Source organism: Gymnogyps californianus, chromosome 3 (assembly GCF_018139145.2).
Source record: "Gymnogyps californianus isolate 813 chromosome 3, ASM1813914v2, whole genome shotgun sequence".
In the NCBI taxonomy this organism is placed as follows: Eukaryota; Metazoa; Chordata; class Aves; order Accipitriformes; family Cathartidae; genus Gymnogyps; species Gymnogyps californianus.
In genome coordinates, this window is record NC_059473.1 from 69,287,874 (window position 1) to 69,309,966 (window position 22,093).

General features: G+C 40.1%; 1 protein-coding gene across 1 annotated transcript in view; it reads right to left on the reverse strand.

Moving 5' to 3' along the window:
* RNF217 (ring finger protein 217) overlaps positions 1-22,093 on the reverse strand; it is a 64,202-nt gene that overhangs the window by 14,406 nt on the left and 27,703 nt on the right. Inside the window, exons 2-3 of the mRNA XM_050894373.1 lie at positions 15,135-15,368; positions 7,250-7,414 (exon numbers count right to left, since the gene is read on the reverse strand). Of these exons, the coding sequence (XP_050750330.1) occupies positions 7,250-7,414; positions 15,135-15,368 (399 nt within the window). The remainder of the gene's footprint in view (positions 1-7,249; positions 7,415-15,134; positions 15,369-22,093) is intronic.

The following is a 22,093-nucleotide window of genomic DNA, read 5'->3' on the forward strand; positions in this document are numbered from 1 at the left end:
TTAATTAATACTGCAGCTGTCCTAAGACAATAATGGTTTTCTAAGGCATGTTTCAGAGAGTCAAATACAAGTTATAGTTGTTTCCAGATTTCCATACATAATTTTCTATATAATCCTCCTTCTTTATTTAAACACCCTTTGTATCAGATGAGAAATCTGAGTGATCCTTGCCCTTACTGAAAATTTGTTTTTATTACTGAAGTAGACACATTACCACCAAACTTTATTAAAAATAAAAGCAGCACAGTAAATATAGTTATGAACTCTGTTTGACCCCTCCACAGATGGGTTTCCCTCTTATGCCACCTGTGGCCCTACTCCCTTTCCCATTACCATCACAGATTGATTTGGCATTTTGTAATAAACACCAGAAAGGCTCTGCTGTTAGGCTGAATGACTTGGGAAGTATGGGAATTTTTTTTTTTTTTGGTAAAAAAAAGAAAGATTCCACAAACCGTATAAAAGAATTACGCCAAGCTTTCATAATGCCTGCCAAGTACAGCATGAAGCTGGGCTGCCTAAGTTCTACATCCATCTTTCTGCTAATTGCCTGCATAAATAGCTCCATTCCTGTATCCCCATGCACTCTTCTGCAAAACTGGTAAATTTACCTACTTTGCACAGATTTGGTAAGGCTTCAGTTTTAAAGTTCTGAGAGTCTTAGGAGAGAGGGTAGTCCTGGGGCTGAGCATTTCACTAAAGCAACTATGATTACACAGCTACTAAATCTTGCCAACTAAAAATATAGCTAACGGGGTTATAAACACACACTTTTCCTAGCTCACAAAATTGCTAAAGACTCCCCTGTCCCGAGACCATGCTCCACAGTAGAATGGCAGATAAAATTACTTAATAATTGAGGCTGGAAGTTACTCTCGGAGGTCATCTGTTTTAACTCCTAGCTCCAAGCTGGGCTAACTTCAAAGTCAGATCAGATTGCTCCAGGCCTCATCCCACTAGATTTTAAAAATTTCCAAGTATGGGTATGTCACAGTCTCTTTAAGCAACCTGTCCCATGCTTCACCACCCTCCCTCGGAATACTTTTTTCCCCCCTTACATCCAACTGGAATTTTATTTGTTGAAACTTGCGACAGATGAATGAAAGCCTCCTGAAATTCTTATCCATATCTACATGTATTTATTTTGCAAGGAAGTACAGGTAAAGACAAGGCATCACCACTCAGTGGCCCTGCAAGCACCAGAGATGCTGAAAGCTCAGGTACAACTGAAGCCTCTCACCTCAAGACAGGCTTGTTACTCCTGGGGTATCCAACATTCTTGAGAGGGTCAAGTGTGTTTGTTCTCTGGTGCTGATCAGGGTTCATCTGGGATCTGAGAAATCTTGCTCACCCGAACAGCTACTGAAACTGGCACTTTATACATGTAACAAAGTGATGTTTTCCACCCGCAACACTTCTGGTAAAAGATTCCAGGGCAGATGTAGTTAACAGTAGTTCCAGGTACACCTGCCAACATCCCTCTGCCAACACTAGTGATCTCAGAATTCATATTTCTACACTTTCAATTGCTTCTTTTACACATAAGAGGGGAAAGACATTCACAAGAGAGGGGATTGGGCCATAAAACATTACTTTCTAATGGGCAAGTATTCTAGTGGACTTGCATTCATGCCATAGAAGGGATGCAAATAGACTGACCAAGCAATTATCCCCCTCTACCCTGAGGAAACCTGCTGTATCACAAATGCCATGTCTTCCAGAAGCACCTGAAAAAAATACCATTGCTGATGAGCTTTATAAGCCACTTGACTTCAAAACTTTCACATTTAAGCACTGACTGCAGGGAAAGTGGAAAGAAAAGTCTGCCAAATATTTTACCAACTTAAGTATAACTTCTGAAGTTATACACTATTTTCTTCTAAAAGGGATATTGTCAGTTTGACTTTTGCTTTTACTTTTCAGGTTTTATATGAAAAAATGTTGACCCTGCTCATGGAGCCATAGTTTATTTAATTTAAATCCTAAGAGATTAAAATTCCTTAATTTCAGTTCAAGTTAATAGTGACTTAATGTATTTTAACAAATTAACTTTAAAATTTAATTTCAATTAGTTTTTCAGGGACTGAAATTCAGACAGCAACTATACAGAATTTTGTAATTTTAGAGGTACCTTTCCTTATCTGCTGATTCAGTGACATATCTCCATCTTAAAAATGTAAAGGAGGGAATTAGATCTTATGACACTAATGAGAATTAACTGGTTTTCTTTTCTTTTTGAATCAAGACTGTTGAATTCTCCTTTCTCTTCTCCAACCTACCAACCCAATCTATTAAGTTACCATCCATCCTAATTGAAAATCTGTACAAGCCTGGAGCCTATAAAAACCCTAGATGTAAACCAAAACTACTTCACATTTCAAAAATAAATTAATTTTCTTTGGTAGTAAGAACTTCAAGGAGCTGCTAGCAATAGCTTTATACATTCTGCCACCAACACCTTTCAGAAATATCCACCTCTTGGACACTGCCTGCCATCCTTCTACCCACACTTTCCTAGAAGCATCCCAGCTCCAGTTAGCGAGGCACCACTCCTAAATCACTTCTGAATCTACTTGTTTCTGCTCTAAATCCTCCAGACATACTGTCCTCTTAAAACATTAAGAAGTTGATAAAGGATTTATTTTCTTAGAGACTCATATTGCAGTTACATGTACTTTATCTTTGCTTTTCAAAAAGTAAAGTATTAAAAAATTTTTAGTGAATACTTTCCTGCACATATATAACTGTCTTCAAAAGCTGCAAATTTGGAACAACCGGTTGTACTTGCCTGTATTTTTTGTTGCAAAAAACTTTCCCTTTTTTAGTGAGGAGATACTTCATTAAAAAAAATGAAATAAAAAAACCCAAACACCTTAGATGCGGGGCTTGGACTCCCTATCATATGCACACAGACTGACAATGCCAGATGAACTCTGTATGATTCAGTCAGGCTGCTTTCAAGCTTAAGACATGACATCTCACCAGATCAACTTCAGCTCTGGTTCACATGGGCATGCCTCTCTCCCCTCAGGATAATCCACTGACAGAGATGGATTACAAATCTATAGGTTGGGAAAGCGATCACTGATGGGTCAGATATCACACGTGTGTTCCTGCTCCGCTGGCCATACCGCGGCATGCAGCAGGCAGCCGGGGGAATGCACGGGGCTGGGAATGTGGCTTGCTATAGTTAGCTGTGGCTGTGCAGGGTTTGGTGCCTTGTAACTGCAGGCTCCCCAGCAGCACGGTGGGGGTGGAGCAGACAAGGTAAGACCACGACAACTGCAAGCCCAGTTTCTGCCTCCAAGCATTCAGTCAGTGTTACTGGCTTCATCCTGCACCCAGAGCCTGCTCAAACCCAAAGACATACCCTCACCTTACGGGGAAAGGTTTCATCATTCAGAAACACAAGAACGGCTCCCAGAACAAGAGGGGTGAAAATTACACACCAACAGCAAAGCACACAGAGCTCAGAGTCTTACGGAAACAACTGAAGTAGCACAGTGGCTATTTCAGACCCTCACTTTACCCCCTCTGCATGTTACATGCCCTCTCACAGAAATGTTCCAGGGAAATCACTTCTGAGAGACCTGAGGATGAGAGCGGCCATTTCCTCTCCACTCCTGAAGAAAACTTGGTGCACAGCTTTATCTTTTCATATAGGCAGGAGAGCAAGGACTCTCCTCCCTCCAGAGGATGAGAAATAATTTGCAGAGCACCTTCAAAAACTACACCGAGTTATTTGGTAACGCTCATATTAATTAGAACAGTGAATCCAAAGATAAGTAGTACATACTCCTTGATCGGCATTGACATCCTTGTTTACTTAAATTTCTGCTGCTGTTCGAAGCTTTCTAAGCTAGAGCCACTGTTTGGTGTTTCCTCAGACAGTGTTGTTTTTGAAATCTGTGGTAAGATAACACCAACATGAAGTACTTCCTTGGTTTGCTGTACTGTAAAAACACTTGTAAAAACACTTGTGGAAAAAAGGCATTTTGCCGCAAACGTGTTGTTGCAAGAAACTGTAAAACATAAAACCCTAAAACAGTAATGGGGAAAGACAAATAAGGTTATAGATTTTATGAAAAGGCATCTAACAATATGTAGCAAATTTGCACTCATTAGCCAGCTCTCTCTAGAACAAGACCAGCACTTTTTGGACAAGTCTTGTTGAGAAAAATGGTCTACGCTGAGTTTCTCAAAATGGTGTATAATAAATTTGGAAAAGGCTCTATTAATAACAAAAATTATGTAAAAAAATATAGTTTTAAAAAGTAGCATTTTGTAGTATTTCCATACTGACATATAGTCACAACATGAATCTACAATTATGTATTTTGACAGCGTGTAACATTTTTATTTGCTTATGTAAGCATATCTTAGAGAGACCCGGTAAATATAAGCTATTCCTATTAGATGCACTAAAGCTGTGTCCACCTACAGGAAAAAGTAATCAAGTTTAAGCTTATGTAACAGTGCCCGCTAATATTCATATTACAAAGGATTATGTTCTTTCAAAGCACTTACCAACACCACTGAAAAATTTGTGAATACTTGCCCAGAGATCTGCCTATATATACACACACCCACCCCATAAGCGTGTTCCTGTTTTCTGACCTGCACACCCAGACAAGATAATGATTGTGCATTCTGCTTATCCATGGTACGGCTACTTAAAGAAAGAGTCTGTGTGTATATGTGTCTGTGTGTACATATAATTATCTCCAGAAGACATCTGTAAAATATGGTCACAGTTTACACTGTAATCAGTATCACACTTTGGAAGTTACCAGTAATTTTACAAGTTATCTCAGTAAAGAAATTCTACCTCTACTGAAGTTTCTACCTTTAATTTCTGTTAGCTTCAGTTTTAGCGTAAAGATTGAATACTAATATTTGACACTTACAATTTAATCTTGACTTTTCCTCAATCTGTTTGTCAATTTTGGCTGCTGCAAATTTTTAATCAAAACATGAAAGAGGCTCCTTAAGTAGAATATATGCACATATCAAAATAAAATATGTTGTCACCTGAAACATTGCCTATGTGGATCTAGAACAAGAATAAATCAAATATTATGTTACCAACTTTGTTCTGCCTGTCACTCTTTTCTCTATTTTATCTGGAAATATGATAGTCATCTGATTCAATGTTATTTTCTATAGAGGTTTTGGGGGGATGGCTGGAAAGAGAGGCAGAGAAAGTATTAGCTCCAGTCCCCCTGACTCCAAATTGTTAACTGTTGGTATGTTTATCCCTGTGTGCCCAGACATCTATTAATGCTTTGATGAAGAATGCTGCATAAGATGTATTTTTTATAACTACTCAATAACTGATTAAGAAAAAAGAAAAAGAACAGTACCACTAACCACTGGCTGAGTGGTTCTTTTGATTACTTGCTAGTTATAGATTTGATTTAAAAACAGACAAACAATATGTTGATACAAACATTTTGGACATTGTGGGCAGGAAGAATTTTTTTCACCTCTGAAGAAAAAATATCAGGAGTGGGGGTACCAATACAGTTTATAAAAAGGTTGAACTCCCTCTTCAATATTCACTTATAATACCACATTACCAGAAAGGACTTGTTAACAAAGGTTCTTTTTCTGTGCTAGTTTCATAACTTTCCATACTGCCTCCCGCCATGCAGGAGGTTTTATTTTCTTCTGATTAAGAAAAGAAACCTAAAGTCTTTTTCTAACTAATAGCCAAACTCATGCAACTTTAGGCTGCAAAATTAGTGTGTTAACCCGCATAAGTTTCAAGTGTCCAGTCTTTTCCTTTGAAGACAGTGAAAACCATTAGACATTTGGTGTTTTAAATTTAAAACTTAAGGATAAACGTGTTAGGATTAGTAGTTTTAGTTCGTTCCTCTTTCCAGCTAGCAGCCCTCTTCCCCCTGCTTTTCCACATTCATACTTTCTTGCTTGATGCATTTTCTTCTTTTTTTGGACAACTTATTTCAATAGTTACATTATTCGCATTGTCATAAAATCTGAATCTGGACACGAGTCAAAGAATTAAAAACAAAACACATACTTCTTCCCACTCCAAAAGGAAGAAAGTTTCTAAAAGCATTTTACTGTAAGACTTCCCAGAAAGTGAGCATTTTTAGAACTGGCTCAAACCTATCAACTTTCACCAAACAGCAAGCTGTTAAAATGTGACATGTGTGTGGGAGGAAGGGTAAACAACTGACTGCTGATTTCAGAGCTTTCTGAATTTTTCTTAGTGTTTTGAAATCTTTCAATTTCAAGCTATGGCATCACAGGCATTTCTTTCCCCAAGACCAAAATAAGATAATTAGTAAACTGATAAACATTCTCTTATTTGCACATGGTAAGGCTCAAAGTGTGACAGAAATACACTTCAGACATTTAGAAGTAAATCTTCCCATTCAATATTTATTTCCTACCAAATGTTCCAGTTTCCTTACTTTGTCCTCTCCATGAAGTAGATGCAGACCAATAGATAAGTTCAGATTAGCTACTCCCTTTCAAAAGAAAAAGAAAAAAGACAGTCTCCCACCACCATAGTGCTCTCAAGGTTTTGACTTACTACAGCAGTAGCTGGAGATAAGTGTTGTGAAAAAACATAGTGAACAAACATAATGGCCACCTTCATTAAGGGCAGCTGAGGCAGGGATGTGCAGGGCTGTTGCATCTCATTTGAGTAGTGGGAAATATTTACTATCCTGGAAGAGATTAATGACATTTTTAGGCTGTGGGACTGCACTTCAGTGTTGAAAATTAAACTAATTCATGAGAAAGGCTTGTAAAAAGCTGACATTTAATCCTAAAAACCTTCTGGTTTTGCCAAATCTTAAAGTCTCCCTTAGTTAACTTGTTGATAGAGTACTTTCTGCCTTACTCAGAAATTGAATTCACCGGAGCTCTTTGGAAAACCTGACAAAGGGCATCGTATTTCTCTAAAGCTTTACATTTCTTTAAAGCTTTATTTTAGGAATAATTTATTCTGTAACACACGTTCATTATAAGCATGCATCAAAGCCCCCTCTTATGATTTCCATAATGTTCCTTTTACACACAGAGATTCTGCAGAATCAGTGCGGGAACCAGCAGGTGAAATGTCTGACCTGTTTTTCTCAATGGGTCATTGACAAGAATCTGCACAGTAAGCGTGAATTCCATTTCCAATGCCGAGCAGAACCTACAAATACTTACTTTAAATACATATTTAAACCGTTTGAAGCCACTACCTACAAGCCAAGGGAGAGCAGCTCACCTTGCATTTTGGACACTTCTGGGCATTCCTCTGCCCGTGTTCAATTTCGTTGGCCCAGTGACGCAACAGCTTGTCTCCCTTCTTGTATTCTTTGCAGTTAACGCCTTCATGCCAGGGAGAGTGGCACTTGAAACACCAGACAAATTGGCAAGATGGACACTGGATCTGTACAAATGAGAAAACACCACATGTTTGCAAGCTGGGTGCTGACCCAACTGGAAAGCCCGTTTTAAAACCACTGCTCTTCAATTAAGAGAGTAGCTGCACAGCAAAGGTCTAACATCTTTTGAAGGGTCTGTTTTAAAAACACAAGAAGTTGTGGAAGCTAACTTCTTCTCTTTAAAAGAGAAAATACAGAACTAATTGCTAAAGCCAGGAAAGGCCCCAATAAAACAAAGCACAAGTAGCTTGGTTTAGCATAGGAACTGCTTCCCAAATTCACCGTGTGGCTCAACTGCCAAAAGGCAAAATCCAGGAAGCTTATTCAGTTGCCTCCAATACATGTGTGAGATCACCTAAAAATTAGCAGCCAGTTTTCAGTGTGGTGGATCTCAGTCTTCTAGTTATAAACGTTGCTGCCAAGACTATTACCAGGGAGTACCTGGTCTTCTGAAGGGGCTCTACAGAGCCCAGAATGGGTTATGAAGCTTATATTAGAAATGGTCCTGGGAAAAGGGGCCAAGAGCAAGGGTCTCAACCAAGGGCCACAACTGCCACCTGAAGTCAGGCACCTCCTTTTGCTCTTGATTGCATAAGGGCGAGCTGAGGCTGTGCCAAACAGCCCGCTTGCTACAGACCACACCTAATGGCAAAAACCACAAGCCAAGCTCCTTAAATTGAGAAAGGATCTATTCTTCCCACTCCCTGGGTTTTAAGTCATTGCGTCAAACAGGTACTGTCGTCATGATGTCTTCCTCCAGAGTCTGGCTATTTTTTTTTAAAAAAGCTATGGCAACTGCTGTGTTTGTAGAAGTAATAAATAGAGACATGTTGCAGGTACTTATCTGATGCAAGAGAGGCCTCCTACCCGGATCATGACTAAGGAAAGCAAGAACTAGAAGCCACATTAGACAGAGGCACATCTAGGCTCCTGCAACATCTTCACTTCTGCTGTGTTTGGCAGCAAAACGTCTCAGCCTGAAAGATGGGAAGACACATCTCAAGCAACTGCTGAGCCCTGTCCACCAGCTCCAGTTGCAGCCCATGCCTGCACTGCCCTGGTTTTGTACCAGCTGATGGATGGGACTGAGGAATTCAACCAGCCAAAAAAAGGCTTTTTGGTTGTATCTGCGTTCAGACCTGGTTCAACACCGAACCACGGACTTGTCTGTGCCGGCCATGCGTGGTGTGGGGGTGCTACTCAGGATACTACATCCTAGGGTGTAGTCACATATGAAGCCCCCAAAATGTATTTCTGAAGTCCTCACTCCCAACAGTTGCCGTGCCCTCTGCTCAGACGTGCTGAGTGGTGGTGTGCTGCCTTGGCTCCGGAGTCCAAAGTAGGCGTTCTGATCTCCCTTAAGTATTTTGCTGGGGGGCAGCCAAAATTATTATTTATATGTGCAATTCCTACATCCGTCACTACCAGCACGCTAATACAAAGCAGATCTGATCTCTGATGCATGACTGAGAAATGAAGCCGTCTGCTACCCTTAATGCTATTCCCCAAGTTCCATGCACAGAGATAGCATTTAGTTTTTTGCCTTTAATGTTTCACATTAAAAACCTAATTGACACAATGGCTCAATCTGAGATTTTTATGATCCTAGCTGAACCATTTTTCAGTGGTTGTCTTTAACTTCACCTGTAGAAAGCAAATTTGTTTTGGTTTGGTTTTTTTTACACTGCAGCAGTGTGTAACAGTCATAGCTTCATTTGTATAAAGTGATGTACCTCTGTCTGTGCAGCACGGTTTAACCAAGTATTTTACCTTTAATAGTGGACTATGTGACATGCTCAGTGCATCACTTCAGCTTACCTCTTTATGCCAATCCACATCTACAGATCAGCACGTGCAAGAATGGGAGTTAATGGTCAAGAGGATTAATAATTTTCCCACCACCCATAAGACAGCATTTTCCTCTCCAGGATCCTTTGCCTGGGCATAAGGCTAAAGCGCAAAGAAGGGAAGCAGCATCAAGAAATGGACAGATTTTCTTCTTATTCCAACACGTTAACATTTTAGTCAGTTACCATCTACTAGTCATTATCCTTGTAAAAAAAAAAATCATACGTGCATTTAAGTGTTAGAATACATACATTTCCTTCCTATCAAGCAGACTCAGAGTATAATAGTAAAATGGATGAAATTCTGATATCCTGTACCCGGTGCAAGTATGACTTACTACTTTCTGTAGCCACAAGGTGACATTTTTGCGAAGGCACACAGTAAAATACCTCACACAGAAGATCACATGCTTCCTGTCAATGAAATAAGTTACTGAAGACACAGGTAGGCAGCACAAAACCAGGAAAGAACAAATGAAACTTGTTTGTAGGGGAACAACACATTAAAGCTGCAATGTGTGGATTACAAACATTATTACTTTTTGCATGAAAACACAGTAAGGTCTAATGCCAAGACGAAGTATAAAACAAAAGCAATACAAAATATAACCGGTGCCCTTTCTCCGATTTGTTGGTCTACTGGCCCAGATGCTAAATCAAAGGAAACAGGCTATCCTGCATCTCTGCTTCCCACATGAATTCTCCTAATAAAAACAGTTTAACAGGAAAGAGGAAAATTCCCACTGAAGAACGTAAAGAATAGCACATTTATTGCTACTAACCAAACTAACACAGAGCACTGATCTATGTTTCCACAATACTTTAGAAACCAATATGCACAAGATAGATTAGATTACTAACGACTATCCTGCCCAATATCTCCGTATTTTTTTTTTTTTGCCTTCTCCCCCCACCCCCGAGCTTTGAATTTATGTTTTTCAATAATGCATGTCACAGTGACCTACTGCTAGGAAGACAGATTATAGCAAGTATTGCATTGTATTACTCAGTATTTGTTATGCCTCAGCCAAAGATGGCACTTGTAGCCACAATTAAGTGTTCTGCAACCCGAAAGCTTTTATCAGTTGCAGTATTCAGACATTTGAGATAGAACATGAATGTTAAAAAATACAAACCCAAACCAACAGATCTGGGAAGCTGCAAGTTAAAGCTTCTTTCTCAAACAAAATGCCAATATAATTTAAAACGTAATTTTGTGGGTTTGGTTTTGGGTTTTTTTTTGGTGAAAATCTGACACAAATTCATTGCAGGCTCTATCCTTCTATTATAGCATCTATATAATTGCAAGAAATATAGCAGCCACAAGGATATATATTTAATCTTACACACGCACACTGACATCAGATGTTTCCAAATACATTACTTAGAAAGTACTGAAATACAGGATGAGGCTATAACCACACGAACTCAGAATAACATTTGTTACCATGAATGGCCCTGACTAACTGAAGTAAACTATTAGGAATCGTCTACTTCATTACCAGGTTTGGAGTTTCTAGTTTCCTCTTCCACCTGCCGCTCCTGACAGCACCTTCCTCAAAACAGAACTGGTAAATAGTTTTTACATTTTGAAAGGGCCACTTACTTCTCTGTTGTTCAATACTGTCTGAACATACATTAAGCAGGCAAAGAAAAGTATGTTCTTTTAAGTACTTATGAACCTTATTTTCTTGGAACTTGTGTCCGCAAAACAAAACCCTAAACCTATTCAAACTTGGATGCAGTGTGACATCAGTGTGCTTAAGAAACAGGAACACAACGGGGCAATTACAGCAGTCTTTCAGATTCTTATTCCATTCTTTCTCTGCTTTTCTGAAAGAAAAGTCAAATATGATTTGCTTTATGCTTCAGTATTAGTGTATGAAATAAACATAATGAGGACACAGAAATGCTATCTACATATAATTTAAAGCAGTAAAATATATTACAGTCCAGCAAAGCAAACTATACCTGAAAAAACCCCAAAACATTAATGTAGTGTTTTTTTCAAATATGTTTTTCCTCACACAAACATTTTTCCATTTATTTTACAACTTCCATTCCAGCTGATCAGAATGGAGAGGATGGATATATACAGAAACTTCTATGCCATCTGGAGGTCAGTCTCCCTTGAAATAGAAAAGATTAAACAACTTCTCATACTAACACTTTTGGTTCTCAGCTTTCTGAAACACTGACCTTTGAGGCTAACATTTTCCATTTTCTTAGCTAGCCTCTTCTAACTGTCATTTTCCTCACCTCCCAGGAAAAGACCTTTCAAAATTGGTAGGTAACTTCAACACAAAACACTGCTCGATGTGACACAATGATAGCAAAACTGACTGCACATTAAAAATATTCCAAGAGCCTGAAGCTGCAAAAAGTTTAGTGGGATTTTCTGCTTCTTAGTGGAATGCTAGCTATACAATAGGATGGCAAAATTAATCGTGCAACTAACTGATTACATGAATTACAATCTCTAGCTACAGCTACACAGTCACTTTATTCCAAAATAAATATGGGCTCCTGCCAAAACAGCTGCTGCCTCCTCATCACCAACCTGTCCCCTCTCTTGTACAAGCTGAAAATAAGCAACAACAAAACAAACAAATCTTGTATCCCATTGGAGCTGATCTTTGATCCAGCTCCCAGTGTGACACCAAAATATCAACACGAGCAAAAGCAAGCTGGCAGGAATGAACAGCTAAGAGCAAAGAGGGAGAGCATGGCAAAATCACAACGTTCGCAGCAGTTCAGGCTCAAGGCAGATTGAAGTGATGTGTAGCCATGAAGATACCTGCTACTCAAGGTTAAAATCTGATCCAAAGAGAGGGGAACTGATTGATATGAACTACACAGATCCGCTCTATTACAGCATCTTTGCAGGTACAGATTCCTACTAGTTATAGAGCAATGAGTTTTAGAAACTCTTGAGTAGTTCAAGTAGTTTATATAACATTTACATTTCCAAAGCCAAGCACTCAAGCCCTTCTTTTATGTGACATGTATCTCTTGACAGAAGTGAACAAAACTTCATTATGAACCTCACAGGTTGATAAAGCAGAAATAGAGTCCAAGAATCAAGAATTGCTTCTTCATGGCAGGTGGCAGGTCAAAGAACTAATGTTAAAATAACAGGTGAAATCCAGGGCTTAGGGAAAAAAAACCCAAACAAACCACACACACACACCCCCAACCCCCTCACAGAACAAGACAACACACTCACTCTTGTGAAACCCGTATCTGTTCCATGCATAGGAACTGAACTGCCAATTTTTCAATTTTTGCCCATGTCCTTTGCACTTTGGCATACCAGCTTTGACCAAAGGTTTATCAGGATCTTGTCTACAACCAAGTCTTACACTCCCACTTTAGGTCATAAGAGAGGGGGCAGGGGTATTTCCTTACTTAAAGTTGAATCCATTTGAGATACAAATATTTGATACAGGAAATTAAATAGTCACACTGCTGTACTGTGCTGTCCTAAGTGGCACTAATGGGAGAAGAAAGGTTTGCATAGCAAGTTTTCCTTTTCTTCCCCTCCTCCTCTCCCAACATACATGCACCAGCTAACTTTCTAGGCTTAGCACACCAAGACTTTGATCTCAAAAATGAAAAACAGCAGCACCAAACTGAACTGCTGGGCTCAGATCAGTTTAGCTGACATAAAATAGCTACAGTAAGCAAAAATTAATCTAATAACTTTGCTACCTCTTTAAATTCAGATGTTATTTTAAATAGTGTATCAAATTTTAGGAATGCCATTAATAGCATTTTTAAAGTATCTGTTGGCAAATGTACGCTTGGATTTCACAGTGTTTTCCTGTTGCACTGTATAGGAGAGCGGGAGTACTGGCACTGAGCCCTTGTGTGCAGTGATCCTACTAGCAGGCTTTTGCGTAGACCTTCCCCACACATGACTCAATTCTTCTGAAGGCAGCACTTCCAGTGCTGGCGCAGAATTCATCTGGTGCAATTGCTGTTTATATTGCTTGCATATGAATATGTGAGTCTCCCAGTCTCCAGTCAGATGTCTCCTATGCTATATGCAGAAGAAAATGATTCTTTGCCTCCAAAGAGCCTATAATTCGAGGCACAGACAAGATACATACAAGCAATCACATGAGAATCTAAGAAAACTGAGATGATAATGATCCACAGCTACATGTGTATGTAATTACTCACATATACACAATCTCATATATAGTCTTCTTTTTAAACCTTATCCCTGCAGCAAAACTCTTCCTTCTGCTAAGCTTAAAATAAGTCACTAAAACTGTACCTATGCCAGAAAACAACACAGGTTCAGGTAGTAGGCTGAAGCCCTGGACCACGATCCGTCCATACTGTTTGCTAGCACTTTCCTAATTATATTTCTGACCAGCATCAAGGACACATTTTGCCAGAGTCTGCTCCCATGAGGAGACTTGAGTTCTGCAGATCAGAGCTAGACATAATGCATCACCACAGGACCAGAGAACTGCTTCTGGCTTGCACTATTTCATGCATCAGACAGCCTCCCATTCCTTCTCATTATGATTCGTAGGGAAGTGGTAGGAACATTTTAACTATAGCATTTTAACTCATAAAAGAGCACTGGTGGGCAGAACAACCCATTTTGCGCCTTCAGGAACATTCTCAGAGTTGGCATGCCTGTGATACAACAGCTGCACCACCCGTGACCCACATTGGTGGGACAGTAACAGCTTCTGGCACCTTAAGAGAGGCTGCTGCAGAAGCATTACAACCTCTGATCTACCCTGGACTCTACATCCTGTCTGCATCTCAGGGAATGCTAAGCGGATAGGTGAAGGAGAATGACTGTGGGCAGAAGGAATTCTACCTGCAGTTTTGAATTTCTCCACCTCTGCCTAAGATGCCAAAAATCTGAAAAATGTTGAGTCCAACAGACAGTGTGGCATATAATTCATACACTGCACAGCTATACATAAGTAGCTTATAACTCAGAGTTAGCTTTACCAAGGTTCCACCTCCACTGGATACACAACTGTCTACCTTTTAATCTCCATACTGGTCTGAATCTTATGCTGTGTAATTAGGGCTATCTAAACAGTCATCTAAACTCCTACTGAGGAGAACTGGTTTGTCCAGGAAAGGCCAGCTCAATCATGAAATTAACCACAACAAATGTAATAACCGGATGGAAAACTAACACAGAGCACAATGCTGCAGACAGAACCGCTGTCTTCTGGAACTGAGGTGGACCTTCAGCAGCTCAAAGCTTCTTCTAACTGTCATTTCTTGCTTTTTATCTTTGATTGAAATCACAGTATAAGCAAATCTGCTACTAAAAGAAATGCTGTAGAAGTGGTTTTTTTCCTAAGTCTCAAGTTTTCCGTATTGTGAGTGATGAGACTAATAATGTATAACCTCTAGTAAGGGACTGAAGAAATCAAAACCAAGAAGCAGGACAGACAACAGCTCTATTTCTAAGGAAGGAGCAAGCCAACAGCCTAACACCATAAATGCCCAGAATTAATTTGCCCAGAGTTTTAGAGAAAACTTATCTTTGCTAGAGTTGTGTGTCTAAAATTATCATTTATAGTGATAACTCCCCTTCCCCAGTCTCTTCTGATCGTGACCATATTGTTTGCATGTCAGAGAGAAAACACTCTTTCAATTAAAATGTGTCAGGACAAAATTACGCCACCTGCCAAAGAAATAAGGGCTGAAGTTCAACTGCTTGAACTGTTAGAAATCAATTAAGTAGTTAATCAATGATGTACTACAGATTCATATTCCTAAATCACAGCTTACACACAGCCCCAGTGATGCAAGGAAGTTCATTTAATGCCCAACAAATGCTGTCCTACTTTTGCAGTGCCATCTAACTGACGGCCCTGGCAAGCATGCTCACTTTGTATTTGTTCTCCAATTTGGCAGGGGTAGGAATGTGGCCTCTCCTCCGGAAGGTTGTAAAGTGCTTGCACTGAGGGCATGGCTTGGTGCTGGAGTCAATGCGGCTGAGTTCCAGGAAATATTTATACTTGATGATGTCGTCGTGGGGCAGGTTATAGAGGACAGTTGTTTCATCCAGGTGTTCGCTGCACTCTGTGATCGGGCATTTTATATCCGCTTGTCCCAGCTGCACCTGCATATGAGAAAACCCAGAAGAGCTGTATGACCTTTTGCTTGGAAAAGTTAAGCAAGCATTTGTGAATTTTGTGAGGAAATTTAATTTCAAGTACTGTAACAATCCACAGACTATCAAGCATATCATCTTAAAATTATTTTTACTTAGTCCAAGCACACTGCAGTTTTTCCAGAGAGTATTTTCAAATCCAAACAGAAAAGCTAATTATCCTTACGACAACTGCAGTTATTAAACATATAGTCTCAGTGTATGTACCATGGCTATGTACTCCACGAAACCAGAACACAAGTCCTAACTAGCAGCACCCATTCAGCACTCCATGCTTTGGGTGTAATGGTCAGCGCTCCACTATCACAGCTCATACAGGCTGTGAGAAAGCAGGCAATGGAAACATTTGTGTATTGTTTCACTGCAAAACGTGCTGGGAATCACAGCACAGAGAAATTAAAGTCAATTTAGGATCATCAGAGTCTAACAGCTCTGACTCAGTGCTAGCCCTGAGCTGGTTCCTGCTCAGCAAGCTCAGTGCCTCTGCAGTCTGCTTCCAAGAAGCTCCTTACATGCCACACTGCATGCGCAGAAAGTGTTAGCTGAGCCTGGGGCTGACCAAGCTAATAAATTTTCCCAGAACTCAGAGTTAAAGTTTAAAAACAATCCCCAAAAAACCAAAAAACCCTTAAAAAAAAACCCTAAAAAGATGACCAAAACAAAAACAGGCACAGAAGCAAGCTCAAGGTTAACAGGGCTGAAACTTTTGTTGATCTAATGAGCCCTCATGGTCCCAAGCTGATCCATATGGTCAGATATCTGCAACGCGTTTCCAGAGCTCCTGGATCCGAGAACAGTGCTGGACCCAGGTCTGCACCCTTCACGCTTGGCAGACTTTAACAGCTCAGACTCCATGCCAAAACAGCAGATCCTACTTGGTCTGCGAGCAGCGGAGTTGCACTTGCTTGGCACTGAGCCTGAGTTAATAAACCCTGCTGGATCTTGAGAGTCTGCAAGGACCCAGCTTGAGCATGTTTATGTCTGCCTCAAGTAATTGTGAATGAATGAGTGTTGACTGTACAAGTAGAGCTGACCAGCCCAATTCCTTCCTTACTGAATATCTGTGCAGAGAAAAAGGGGTTTAATGGTGCAACCAGCATCTCCTTCTAGGAACTACTGTTTCAAGGTTGGCAAGTTTGATTTCCCTAGACTGCTTATTCTTTAATATGCTCCATTACGGGAATCTGCCAAACAATACACTAAATATGATAGGAACACCTCAGATTTGGATGCAGATCTCACTGCTGCATAGTGGTACCAGAAGACACATCAGAGACTCCACTAATGCAGTATTTAAGCTAAGAAAGGAGGAAAAAAACCCAAAACCAACAGAACACAACCCTGTCATTGCTGCCTCAGCAATGTAGCCATATGAGCTCTAACTGAATGATAATTAATTTAGTCAGGAGCCAGAGGATTAGAAGAGTCATAACAAAATACTATAAAACCCAAGGTTCATACTGACTTCAAAAAAATCCCTATGGCACTACCTTTATTCTCCCAGCAATGTAGCTAAACCTAAGCAGACCAAAGACGTTAGGTATATGTTAGAGAGAGAAAAGAAGGGTGAAGATGGTGGCAGCCCATCCCAGACCAGAGCACGGCAGAGAACACCTCAGCAAGCAATCACTGCCACAGTATCCTGAGCAGCCCCAGCTCAGGGTGCAGGCAGGTCAGGATGGAGGCAGATCTGCCCGCAGTACAGAGGAGAGGCAGCTCCCCGAGCAATGCACCCACTCTTAGGAAGGAACTTCCCCAAATTTCATTTCCAGCCCTAAAAGGTGAGCAGAGCTCTACCACAAGCAAACAAGGCTAGGCTCAGTTTGGCTTTTACACGGATCAGTGTAAGCAGAGTATGTACTCAAAGGTATTAAAAAACCAAACCAAACCCCCACAAACTACATGCTGGCAAATGTCCACATTTTATACCTGTAGGATACTAATTCACCTGCAGCAGCATGTGAAAATTGAACTCGAGCATATGACCACTAGGGTGACTCTTCTCAGAAGAATCACCCAGTATATCATGGAGCTGTGCTTAAAAAGCAGATGATCAATCTAGCACTAGAGCACTCAAACACGCTAAACTAGGAAAACAATTTGCTACAGAAATATAAAAAGCTATTGCACTACTGCAAGGATTAGTACAATCTTCTGTTTAAAGAAGTGTAGGTACAACAATTTAACACTAAAGTCAAATTAATCCCATCTACAACTACTTCAGGATTTCGGGGGTTTTTTAAGCATTAGGGAAATATTAAGAGAGGCAAGCCCTTTTGCTAAGAGTAAACTAATCTACAACAGAGTAACACTTCACAGTGAGAAGGCACATTGTATCTGGCATCTAAGCTGGTACTTAAGAAGCACTGCTTATATTAAATGCTAGTTAGAACAAACCTGCATTTATAAAATGAAGGAATACAAAGCTGAACACTTTCTATATTTCATGCCCACACAGAATATTATTAATATATGTGGTAAGAGTCAAGTGTGGTTTCAGTGTTTATTTTGAAAATATGTTTTACACCCACTTGAAGTAAATCATTTTTATCCTCTGTAATAGTTTCAGCCTTTCAAGTCTGGCAAAGATTGATCCTTTTCCTGTGTTTTGAATGGGACTGAAGTGAACAGAGCTGGTTTGCTTATTAGCAGTAACTTCAATGCAGCCTTGTCTTACCAAAACAGTCCATCTTTGTTTGTGCATTAGCATCAGCAACTGATGTAAGTACAGCTTTAGAGGTAGCCTGTTAGGCTACCTGCTTCTGCAGACCCAGGAGGTGCTATGGAATGAGAAAGAAAAAAGGGAAAAAAAATTCTCTTATAACATGGGTAAACATAACTGGTTTTATTCTTTTCCTTGATTTTTTTTATTTTGAAGAGCCTTATCCTTCAGTATTAGCTTATCACAATGTCAAACCTCCAAGTTTTAAGAAGTCTTTGAATTTCAAAATACCACTGTGTATTAAGAACTTCAGTACTCTCAGTATACACAACAGCATGGTGTATTTTCACAGCATGAGGAACGACTCAGATATGTCTAAAAGCAGCTGAGCTGCAGTACAGTGTTAAATGTCAGGCAGCATCCAGTTCTTATGCCCAGCTGTGCTTGGCTTCCGTAAAGCATCTCAGCAGGGGCTAGCTCTGCTTACAATTCATAACGAGAAAGCAAGCTCTCGTGACTTTCATCCTACAGAAAGGTAACATTTAAATTATCAGGAGAGCAATACATACCTTCCCCCCTCCCCCCCCCCCCCCAATTCTTGACATTTTATTTGAAAAGCGTTTTTTTTTGAGGGTGGGCAGAACCAGACTCTACACTGATCCACTTACTGCCCCAAAATGCAGTGATACCAGCAACAGAAAACAGAAACAGATGGCATGGTACTTTAAGTCAGAAAATTATTTCCACCCCCTGAGCCTTCTTCTAAAGGAAACCTTTGTTAGCCACACAGAAAGCAAAGTTCAAACTACACCAGAGAAGCACTGATTTATACCTGTCATTTAGCCTGGCCCAAGCTGGATGTAATGTAACCTGTGCAGGCTGTACTTGGGCAGCTGTATTATGGCTATATTCCTTAAAGAAGGGGCCATTCTACTTTAAAATAGACACATACAAATGAGCATTTTCTAACTGAAACTTTACTCTTGGTTCAGAGATGCATTTGCTAAATAAACCAGTAAATTGTTCTTACTTCTCACCTACTAATACTGAAAGAAAAGTGAACAGTGCCATGTCTCATCTGCACCTCTGTAGAGAAATTCAATTTCTACCAGTGCACCAAATTCTTCCCTGTAAACTACCAAGGATGTTATGCATAAAAAAAAAATTTTGGAAATGCACAGATGTAAATGAAGGGACAGTCTGGTCTACAGGACCTTCATACTCCATAGGGGAAGAAACAAATGGATTAAAGTTCCTTTTATTTATAAGCAAAATCCCATTGCTTTCTAGTTTACTGGGAACACTGCTCTTTCATTTTTGCTGGTAAGTTGCAAATCAGTGAAGAATTACTTTTCTTGTAGGTTTGGGAAGTGGAGAGTAATTTTGAATTTACTTTCTTTAAAAAAAAAAAAAAAATTTGTGGAAAATACCTGAAGGGCTCACCATGGCTCAGGACTCCATAGTGGTAGGTGCTAACCAAATGAAATCTAAGTAGACATGATTCAACATGTGCAAACCAAAGACAGTGCAAACTTTTACTAAGCATTTCGGACCTGCCTTTAAGGTTGTGGTTCCATGACCGTTTCTATGGTCTGAGTACTAACTTCAGCAGTCCGGATCCCCTACCTCTGATTTGTGCCAGTGATACCCTGGCATTCTCCAAACTCCTTTTACCAAAAAAAATTCCTATGAAACAGATTCTCTTTTTCAGTCCATCCGTCCTCTCTCCTTACTGTCAAATGGTACAAATCCTCAGTGCTGCAGGACAAGCAAGAATGAACACCTAACTGAACTAGTTACTGAACTAACAGTAATTAGAGCAGGGGCTATTTATGTTGTGTCACCACCAAATAGGAAAAAACAGACTGGGTTTCTTGTGTGAAGATGTCCAGTGGAGCAGGTGGCACACAAGTTCTTGCCTGTCATTCATTACCTCACAAACCATATTCCATGGAGTACGTTTCACTTTTATTCCCCCTTTTATTCATTTCTCAATACAGCAGACATTGCAATAAATTACTTTCTGAATCCCTTTCTCATTAAGTCACCCCACCGTCTTCTCTGCCAACCACCACCTGTAACCTCACTCTAGTTGAGAGCCATCACTCCCCTCCTCAGGAGTGAAGGGCTTCACTAGCCTTAGTGCGGCATATATTGCTGACCTCAAAAGGATCCAGAAAGAGTTCAAAATGGTGAGGCTCTCCTGCACGCTGGCATTGAATTAATAATTATTTTTTTAGTTTTAATTCATATTTTTTGCTATGCCAGGAAATATCCGAGTGACCACCAAAACAACTAGAATGACCAGTCTTTCTTCATAGTCAGTGGAGAATGAGGAAGGTGATTGAGGCGATTCAAAGAAGGTGGCAAATGTCAACAGCACCTTTAAGATGTCTAGGAGGGGAAAAAAAAAAACCCAACAAATCTCACTTTTCCCCACCTCAGGGACTAAAAGTAGCCCAAGAAACCTAACTTCTTCCAGCACCAATGTCTCACAGGTACTCAAAGACAAAAAGACCCAAAGAATTTCTATATATATTTGTGACAGATGTCCATTTTAAATGGCCATTTTAAATACAACTTTTTATTAATAAAAGTACAAAGACTTCCACTAAAAAAAAAAAAAATCAGACTTCTATTGTGTCACAAGCTGATGTAGACCAACCCTGAAAAGGTCCATCAGGATGCCCTCCTTCACATGTCCTCTGAGGACACAAAGTCTTTGTTCTCCTTTCACATTGGTACCACACATCTGGATGAAGCCACGACAATGACGTGGTGGTTCCTGCTCCATGTGACACTCAGAGAAAGTGACTTGGGCCCAAACACTGCAGATGTGAGCAGGCACCACCTCTTCTAGTCACATTGTTAATGAGATTTGCAATAACTATCACATTGTCAACACTAAAAAAGACACAAAAAGAAGCAAAGTCTCAGGGCCTTTGAAGAACATGTTAGTATCTCATCCTTCAGGAGAAAGGTACTCAAAAGCAAGAAGCTGGGAAGGAATCACGGCATACGTAACCACAATCCAGCCACCACCAGTACATCAAAGGCTTGACCTTTCTGCTCCAAAAACATGTCTTCTGAATGCTTTACAACACATATTTAAATAAGGCATCAATTTAAATTCTCAAAGCTCATCTAGTTTTCACAACCTCAGCCACAGGCTGAGATTCCAGCTTCATCCATAACACTCTTGAGGACCACTTTCGGGAGCGCACTTACACAAACCCACATCCCCAGTTGTGCTGCAGGATGGTGCAGCCACACACACCAGTAAGGGCCGCAGCCAGCATCACCTGCGCAGGCAGCAACCAGAGTGGCTTTAGCGCCAGAAACCAACCAAAATCTTAACTTGCAAAAATGGCCTCCGCAGCCTGTAGCAAAACCCCAGAGCACGGTGTCTGTTTCCCATTCAAACTCTTCTTTTTCCCTCCACAGTCACATACAGGACTCTTCTAAAAAAACTGTGAGGATAAACTAGCACGATATTCTTCAGAATATACCTAAACTCAACCAAAACCTTTTTCTTAAAGGCCTCTTAATTTGCTTTCTCATTTGACAACACACTGACATGAAGCTCTACTCCTTCTCCCTTCCTTCCACAGAACCAGGTGCTACCTGCTCACATGGATTTGGTATCAACAGGAACATTCAGATTTTATTTGTCCTGTTCACATAGGGATAGGATTTATACAAAATTACTTGTAGAAAAACAAATACTGAAATTCTCCTTCATGAGACGTAAACAAGTAATTATCAACCTGCATGAGCTCCCCCTCTCTGCCCTTTCATCTCCTGTTACTTTCACTAGCACCAAGTGAATTAAAAAAGGAAACTATTTTACCTCAGTAATCCATTTAGCAAAACTACACTGCATTAAGTCATGCCTCTGCCTGCTACTACTCATCAAACCTCGGGCATGTCATCAGCATGTACAGAGGTTATGTGCTTTCTGCTGTGTTTTTTTGGCATCCACGGTGAGCTGAAACCCACAGCAGAGGCAATA